The 8,699-nt window shown below is 46.7% G+C and overlaps 1 protein-coding gene across 1 annotated transcript; it reads left to right on the forward strand.

Moving 5' to 3' along the window:
* The first annotated feature begins 917 nt into the window (after nucleotides 1-917).
* Nucleotides 918-7,969, forward strand: NPAS4 (neuronal PAS domain protein 4). Its single transcript, XM_085627941.1, has 8 exons — nucleotides 918-1,221; nucleotides 2,618-2,769; nucleotides 3,493-3,595; nucleotides 3,694-3,946; nucleotides 4,477-4,586; nucleotides 4,700-4,835; nucleotides 5,315-6,648; nucleotides 7,076-7,969. The coding sequence occupies exons 1-8, from the start codon at nucleotides 1,047-1,049 to the stop codon at nucleotides 7,102-7,104; spliced, it is 2,292 nt and encodes a 763-aa protein (XP_085484067.1). The 5' UTR covers nucleotides 918-1,046; the 3' UTR covers nucleotides 7,105-7,969.
* Nucleotides 7,970-8,699: the final 730 nt, after the last annotated feature.

The following is an 8,699-nucleotide window of genomic DNA, read 5'->3' on the forward strand; positions in this document are numbered from 1 at the left end:
CGCAGCAATCAACTTTTCAAAAAAGTGGCAGCCTTCCCCCGCACTCTCTCAAAAACCTCGGAGAAGAAAAAAATAAAAGAAGCGACGAAGTCCTCATCCAAGTGACGCGCAAACGCTCTGGAAGGGCGTGCTAATGGGCAGGTGGGCATGCTGCAAGAATCCTATTAAACGTGCTATTTTCAACATATAATAAAGAGGATGTAGGCACGCTCAACAAGGAACCAAAAATAGGAATGTTTTGTGGTCGACACAGCTACCTCCAACACAGCTCTCTGCTCCCACACACACATGATGCTCGGTTTCAATGATCGTCAATGCCGCATTAAACAAGCAGAACCACACAGCCTTTCGTCAAGAGCCAAACGACACAAAATGTAACACTGAAGGCTCAAAAATGAACTTACATCCACTGCTATCTGGTAAACCTTAGGAGGTTCCCCAAACTGAGAAGGAATAGAGGGAAGGGGGGGCGGGTGTGGTGTTTGTGCGTCTGGGAGCTGCTGGATTCTCAAAGAGGCGAGGGGCTTGTGTTCTGGTTTGCGCCTCACGGGGTTTTATTGCTGCTGCTGAGGGTCTGCCTGGCTTTATGTGGTGGCAACAGGCAAGCGGCGCTTGTGCCAGCGTTCCATTCCCCTCTCCTAATTGGGTACAGAGTATCTTTCTGGCTCTCCCTCCCTCTTCAGCCCCCCTTCTCCCTGTAGCGTCATTGGTGACGTCTCTCTCTATTCAGAAAGACGAGCTGAAACCTCTGCCATGTCTTCCCATTGATGCAAACATATCTTCCCACCTACCTCCCCTCCTGCCAACCCCCCCTTGAGGTACCAGTGCCCACACACTTCTCAGCCTATATAAGGGGGCCGTCAGCCAGGGATGCCTCAATCAGATTCACTAGAGTGGCATCTGCAGGGCTGGAGAGAGCGGCGGACGCTAGGAAGAATCCAACTGTTGAACCGAAGGAAGGGGCCCGGGGGAAGAGAGGACCGGAGGATTTCAAGGCTGGAGAGTAGGCACTGCTGAAATCCGCAGAGAGGGGAACCCTGCTCAAAATGTACCGCTCCACCAAGGGGGCCTCCAAGGCGCGGAGGGACCAGATTAACGCGGAAATCCGCAACCTGAAGGACTTGCTCCCCATCTCAGAAGGGGACAAGGTCCGCCTCTCCTACCTGCACATCATGTCCCTGGCGTGCATGTACACCCGGAAGTCCATCTTCTTCTCCAGAGGTAAGCAGACATGCCTGGAGTTTGTCTCCTGGTGGGGAGGTAGATGAGGTACCAGCTGGCTGGCATTGAGAATGTGCTCACAGGGCAGGCTCGTTTAGCCGCAGTGACCCCCTTGACTAAAATGGCATGCTAGAGCGAATTGGTAATGTTAAGTATAAGGGAAAGTGCTCGGAGCGGAAGATAACCCTACCACTAACACCTGTCTTGTGGCTGAGCCGGCAGACAGATCGAAAGAGCAGGGTAAATGGGTTGGCAGTTCCCCAGAATGTGACACCGACACCGGCTGCGAATTTTGTCTACCTGTTGCAGAGTGCGGTCTGCGCTGCGTTGACTGTTCTAGAGTAAGCTTCAGGACTGGCAATGTGTCTTACTGATGAGCGCTGTCCTCGGTGCTGATCGCACCTGTTGCTGCTATCAATGTAGACTCGCGCGCGTGGTTTTCTAGGGTGATGCAAAGACGCCGGGAACTGCCCTGTTCGCAGAGCTGAGGGTTTCCTGTAGCGGGTCTATTAGTCGGGTGCTGAACGTACATTTGTAGCTAGTGTTGTAAAGTCATCTCTCCATAGCTTAATGTGTATGAGTTGCTGAGTTATTATCCAGTTTATGAAATATGTGCTATAGTACGAATGCCGCTATTTCCCATTTTGAGTGCTGAACATATGCGCTCCATTATCCAATGTCCCCTTCCAGATGCTTCCCCTATTACACGGGTATTTCATTGTAGACTGCCGTCCAGATGCTGAACGTACATGGCTAGTTCCTGTGTGTTGTACTTGTATGCATGCACACAGCTATCAATAGCCTGCTCTCCGGGCATCTAAGCACGCTGGTACAGTGTCCAAGGCGCTGGATGTGCTGCGGTCACTGGTCTGCTGCTCTCTGTGGTGCTGAGCATACTGAGCTACTAGGAGTCTGCTGTCTGGGATCCAATATACATAGCTTGTGAATCTGCTATCCAGGGTGCTGAACTAAGCTGGGTTGCAGCCCAAGTTACGGAATATGCGTAGCCGAAGCTGGGAAGCTGTTCACGGTGTTGAAAACACATGGCGCGCGAGGATTGCTGTCCAGGGTGCTGAATAGGCTAAGGAAATACAAAGCTGTTGCTCGCTTGCTACCAAGGGTTCTTGCTGTACATATGGCGCCTGTTATCGGTCTACGGCTGCTGTGCGGGCTTCAGGATGCATACCCAAGATGAGAAATTCTGAAGTGGCCCCAGGCGTCCAAGGCTGACGGCGTCATTCTCACCCCCCCCCCCCATCACTCCCCCCACCTCCTCCGCTGTTTTGCTGCAGCGTTGAGTCAGCGCGGACCCCGTTGCTAGGGATGTTAGGAAGCAGCTTGCCGACCACTTCTCATGCGCCTCTCCCCCCTTTCCTCTTCTCTCCTCTCTCAACAGGTTCGCCTCTGCAAGAGCTGGAAGAGCTCCTCTCTCCCCAAGACCTGAGCGACTTCGTGCAGACACTCCCGGGGTTCCTTCTCGCCTTTACCAGCGAGGGCAAGCTCATCTACGTGTCCGAAAACGTCGCTGACCATTTGGGGCACTCCATGGTAAGAGGTTTCCGCCAAATGTGCAGGGTTTGGGAGTAGGTGCACACACTATAGCAGCATTGGGCTGGATTGTATTAGCGTAGAACGAGGAAACATTGGCGCTACTATCAGCCTCGACACCTGGGCATTTTGTGTGATCCTGCGCGAATGACTTCTCCTTGCGCCTCAGTTGTCTGTCACTACTGGGCGCATATTTACTCAATTACTGTTAAGACAATCTATACATGTTTTCAGTATATGCTGAATTTTTTAAATTGGCGATTTTCTAGACTACTGATGTAATTTTTTTTAACAAACAGCAAATCGAAATGCTAGCAAAATTTGACATTTTCTTTCCAAAACACAATATACATTTAAGGTGCTCTATACTGAAATCCCCGGAGGGTGAGGTTTCTTGTAGAGTACACACTGAGCATTGAACCACCTATGGCTGCTTCCAAATGTGGCACATCAAGGGAAAACGGCAGAGTGGAAGAGGGTCACACAATTTTATGAAATGGTGATGTTGGGGTTAAAATAACTGGGTACTCTATTCCATGGTCCTTAGTTTTCGGAGTACTGGGACGTAGCATAGCAGTTCTTGAGTTTTGTTAGTAACATGGGAAGTCAGTCGAGCGTGACTGAGGTTAAGATATATCATTGTGAATGAGAAATGGTGAATGAGATGCCTTCTGACTAGTGCTATTTTCTAACCACGGGGTTTACTGGCTTTCTCTCCTCCAGGTGGATCTTGTGGCTCAAGGAGATTGCATCTATGACGTCATTGACCCTGCCGACCATTTTGTCATGAGGAGTCAGTTGGCCGTACCATCGCCTACAGATACAGGTGAGCAAAAGTCCTGTGAAAAAGTAACAGCCCACAGCCCTACATCCTTTTGTCTCCCATGTATTCCCAAGTTGACAATCACTTCCCTTTTTCTTCAGCTGATCGAATGTTCCGCTGCCATTTCAACACTTCCAAGACGGTCAGGCGGCAGAGCGCGGGCAACAAGCTGGTGCTCATCAAGGGGCGGTTCCACCAACCCCCAGCGGGCTCCTACTGGTCCTCCAACCCGGTGTTCACAGCCTTCTGCATTCCCCTGGACCCCAAGCCAAAGGTCACCCACAACACCTTCTTCCTGACCTTTTTTGAGAGCAAGCACGCCAAGGACATGTCCATCTTGGATGTCTCAGACAGGTAAGTCAACAGGACATGGTACCACTGTCCTGCAGGAGGTCACAGGGAGGAGGTTTAATAGGAAGTTGGGAACAGGGAAAGGTAATTTACCGACCTGTAATACAGAATACCACACCGAATATACACCGTTGAGTAGCCATGGGATAACGCCCCCCAAAAATGTGCTTATTAATGAAAGCCAAACAATCCTATATTCAACCCCATACGACACCAAGTTACTAGCTGGCATCATAGCTCAATCGCCTTCTGCAGCTTTCAGTACAAAGGCCCAAAGCTAAAGATAGCTGCCTTATCTTTTCATCCTATTGGGTTCAATAAATAAAATGCGCATCACAGATTAGGTAATGACTTCGTCCAGTCTAGCAACAATGTAGTTTGTGCTTTAGAAATAGAAAACATTATGCCATTGTATAATTGGAAATGGTGTGGGTCAAATTGGAAAACTCAAGATCTAAGAAGGGTAGAAATTCAATGTCCACCCATTGGCACTTTTGTACATCCGTTAACCTCTTGCTTTCTTCGGTCAACAGTGCTGAGCTGCATCTGGGCTTTGAGAAGAATGAACTGGTCTGCAAGTCCTGGTACAGCTTGATGCACCCCGAGGATCTGAGCCACGCGTCCGCCCGCCACTGCCGCTTAGGTAAGGATCAATCTTCTACGTCTACACTTGTTACTCAATGGTAGTAATTGGCAGTTCAACAGGCACTCAACAGCTCTTACTAACTTCTCTGTTCTTCTCTTCCTCAATGACAGTGGGTGATAGAAATGAGCCCCGCATGGAAGTGGTGATCCGCCTGCAGAGGAAGGACCAGGGATGGGTGTGGATTTACTGCCTTATCCAGCAGGATAGTTCTGAGATCCCGTTCACCTGCTACAACTACATTATCAGGTGTGTACCAAGAGGAACGTGCAAATTATGACGATAGAAGATAAAGAAAGGGCTTAGAAAGTGGGCAGGGGAATTGTTTCATTGTGGGCAGGACGGCTCGAAGAGTAAAATGATACACAGGTTGCGATATGGACTGGTTCATGGGTCTTGTAGAATCAATAGTACAACAGGAATTGATTTTAGTTTGCTTTAAAGGGCATCTCCATGCGTTACTATTGAGAAAATGATCCATTTATTATAAAGGCTACAAAATACCATACACAAAAAAATCAACTCATTCCATATGTTGCATCGCGTTCGAGCCTGAAAAGGGAAAACTAGGTTTAAAGAAAATGTACAGAAAGGGGGTCTACAAAGGGTAAAGAATGCAACCAGTAACAAAAAATAATGCGAGGCTGTAAAAGAAGGGAGTTTAGCTGTCACCATATCTTTCTGAAGGCAATGCTAACAGCACCACCTCTTGTTTTTCCCTTTTTTAGTGAGCCAGAAGCCTGGTGCCTAAGACAACAGCTAACATCTGAAGAGACACAGCTCACGTACGTCTTCAGTACAACCACTCCGTTTCAGGAGACCCTTCTGTCTCCTGGGCATCTCTCAAGCCCAGATCAAGTCTTCACCCCCGTCGCCAGCACTCCCACCAGTGGTGTGTCCATTCAGACCTTTGACTTCAGTGGGGTTTGCAATGTGGAGTGCCCCCAGGAGTATTCTGGTGGCACCAGCCTCAGCCAAGAAGACATTCATCTCGGCCAAATGACAATGGATCAGGGTGATATCTCCTCTTTGGAGGAGGCCACTGGTTCTACTGTCAGACCACAAGGGAAGGACCAGGACTTCTGCTATACAGAATGTATTTTCCTACCTACTACGACCTATGAACCAACCTTCAGGAGGGAGGTCCCAAGCAGTTCCTCCAAAGACTTTGTCTGCACTCCCCCCTATACTCCACATCAAGGGTGTGCCTTTATGTTCAGTACCCAAGAGTCGTATCCTCAAACTACTGTCCCAACGACGACTACTCCTACCACTACAACTACCACAGCCACCACAGAAGAACTGTACTACTCTACAGACAATAGCAGCGCTCTCTATGAGAAGCTACCCCCCACCCCAAGTCCGGGTGATGGGGACTGCACAGTCATGACGGTACCTGAAGTTAGAGGTCCCCTGTACATTGACGTGCCCATGATTCCGGACAGTATCTTGACTCCAGAAGCATCTCCTATCAAGCAGACCCTCTTCAGATATTCTGAAAAGGAGAAGACAGAAATTGACCTCCTGGCCAAGCAGATCAGCACTTTGGCTGAAGACTTCAATTCTTTTGCTACTAAGGACTTACCTTTATTAGAGCAGACGTATGCCAGGCATACCAATGTCAGCCGAAGCTCTTCTCTTCCTTCCAGCCTGCCAAGCAGCTGCCAAGACTTCCTGCCCCTCAGACATTGGAGGAGCATTGACTTCTCCTTCCTGGCCTGCACAGAGGAAGACTTCCTGGAAGAGAACGCCATTGAGAACATTTTTCGAGACCTGTCCCCACCTCTTTTTGAGAGGAGCGGCTCAGGTTCCCGGTGCCCCCACCAGTTGTGTGGCAATGTCAGTAGTCCATTCTGCCTGGACGTCGAAGCTAGTAACGAGGCAGAAATCCTCTTGCCTCCGTCTCCGTCGATGGACCTGTCTCCAGAAGAGCAGTCCTTCCTGGAAGAATTGGCCTCGTATGAAACAGCCTTTGAGACACGTGCCTCAAGGTCCCCGTGTGATGGGTTTAATGATGAGTTGTATCAACTCCAGAGTCATCCGCACGACAGCTTTCATGATGGTAAGATTAAGTAAAACACTGGGACTCCTTTGGCATGTTTTTGCATGAGGGGTGGGTCACTGGTAGCAACTGAAGGATAGTGAATATGTGGGGTCTGGTAAAGGAGGCTTTGATGGGAAATAGTATTGTAGTCAAGTGGCTTAGAAATTGTGAAGATATGAATAAAGAATGGCAAATTTGGCATTTGAAGACAAGAACTTAGAGAGGTGCCAGGCAATTTGGGTCTTGCATAGTAGGTGCAGTAGAGGCATGTAGGAGTGTGGAACCTGCAAACAGTTATGAAAGAGTAATGGGGGAAGTGGGTCTTGCAGTCTGGTTTTTAAAGAGGCCTAGGTATCGTTGTTAATTACCTACTTCAATTTTGAACTGTGTTGGCCAGATGTCTAACAGTTCTCCTTTCTTCTTTTTCCTTTCTGTTTCCTTGCAGATGGAAGCGGAGGTGATCCTTCGTTCTGAAATAAGTCTGTGACTTACTTCATTAAGTATGGCATATTGTCATATTTCGTGGAGCTTCTTCTACCAAACCACAAGGAGAGCGATGACTTTTTGGTCTTCAGTTTCGCCTTGGCTAGTGCATTTACATTTGGGTTTTGGGGAAGGGGATCTCTATATATTTTTTTATATAAACGTGGATGATGTACACGATACAATATCTTCCTTTGTACAAAGAGGGAGGGGAAAATGAAAGTATTCAGCTATAAAAAGAGTGGTTCCTGCCTAAAAACCAGGGACATTGCAAGCAGTCTTATATAATGTAACTGTATTCACTTGTAGTGAATATCTTTGTATGTTATTTGAGGAGTAATAACTGAATAGTTTTTTTGATGAAATGTGCGCCCTAGTGCCCGATGCTAAACATTCTCCAAAGTTTGGATCCAGTGAAACAGCAAAAGCAACAGGACGTACGACAAATGTTTCTTCTCAGTCCACAATTCACACACCGACAAGTGGAATATAGGAAATATCTGACACCATCATCAGTTAAACACAAAAGTAGACCACCTCTCCCTGCACAAATTCCCCACAAAATATATTGGGATGCAGGGCAAAACGTCCATACTAGTAAGGATAAACAATCAACCACTGTTAAAGAGATTTTTATATGAACACAGTCATCTCTGTTCTTGAGGTGTGGAGCAAATCCAATATTGGTCTCTCTGGCTTCACATCAAAACAATCTCATTTTGCCCGGCCAAAAAAGTTTTTGGGAGTCACAAAAGCAATAGTTTTTGCTGCAGTTAGCCTGACTTTCCCTAAACTGGGAGATAGTTGAAGTGTGATCTGAGAAGAAACATTGATTTCTGTTTTTTTCTTCCTTGTGCTTGGGGGTTCTGTATAAATATATAAAAATATTGAATCTAAAATGACACCTGACAGGTAATTTCAGGTGTCTTTGTGCTAACGTAGAGTTCCCTACGAATAAGTAAAAGGATTGAATCCTGAACAAACTGTAAATGTAATGTTACAAAACAAATTCACACATTCAAGAAATGTGATGGATGTAAAATATTGTATATTTATTAATAAGATACTATTTTTTACCTGTAGATATAAAGCAGATATCATTTAAATGTATGCTTATGAGATGGACATTGTGGAACTATTCTGGTGTGTGTATCTCAATATTAGTGTATTTGTAATACAAATATATTTATATTAAAAATTACATTTTTGAAGGAAGATGTTTCTTGTGTTACTGCCATTGGGACTTTCAACACCTTGTGACTGGGATATTGATTACCACTGACTGCAGGAAGAATGTGTCTCTCCGCAAACACAACCCTTCATCCATGCTACTCGCTCCACCATCATGAAAGATTACGCTGATACCTCTTCAACTTCAGCCATTCTGTCGACTTTGCCAAGACACTTCTCAATTGGCACCACTATCTCCTTCAGGATGTGCAATTTATGTGGCACACTTGTCTCCTTCAACAGTTATATAACTGAAAATACCAGTAGCCTTTCCCATTCATACCATTCTTTCTTCTACAATGTAGGATTTGCCTGTCAATTCCTTCAACATTTTCACCTGTTTACACTACTTTCTT

Source organism: Triturus cristatus, chromosome 9 (assembly GCF_964204655.1).
Source record: "Triturus cristatus chromosome 9, aTriCri1.1, whole genome shotgun sequence".
NCBI lineage: Eukaryota > Metazoa > Chordata > Amphibia > Caudata > Salamandridae > Triturus > Triturus cristatus.

Bases quoted from the DNA above. Each gene is read 5' to 3' on its own strand.
- NPAS4 (XM_085627941.1), top strand. From the start codon at position 1,047: ATGTACCGCTCCACCAAGGGGGCCTCCAAGGCGCGGAGGGACCAGATT. The intron at 1,222-2,617 runs GTAAGCAGACAT...CTCTCTCAACAG, and splicing joins GTCCATCTTCTTCTCCAGAG to GTTCGCCTCTGCAAGAGCTG. The intron at 4,587-4,699 runs GTAAGGATCAAT...CCTCAATGACAG, and splicing joins CGCCCGCCACTGCCGCTTAG to TGGGTGATAGAAATGAGCCC.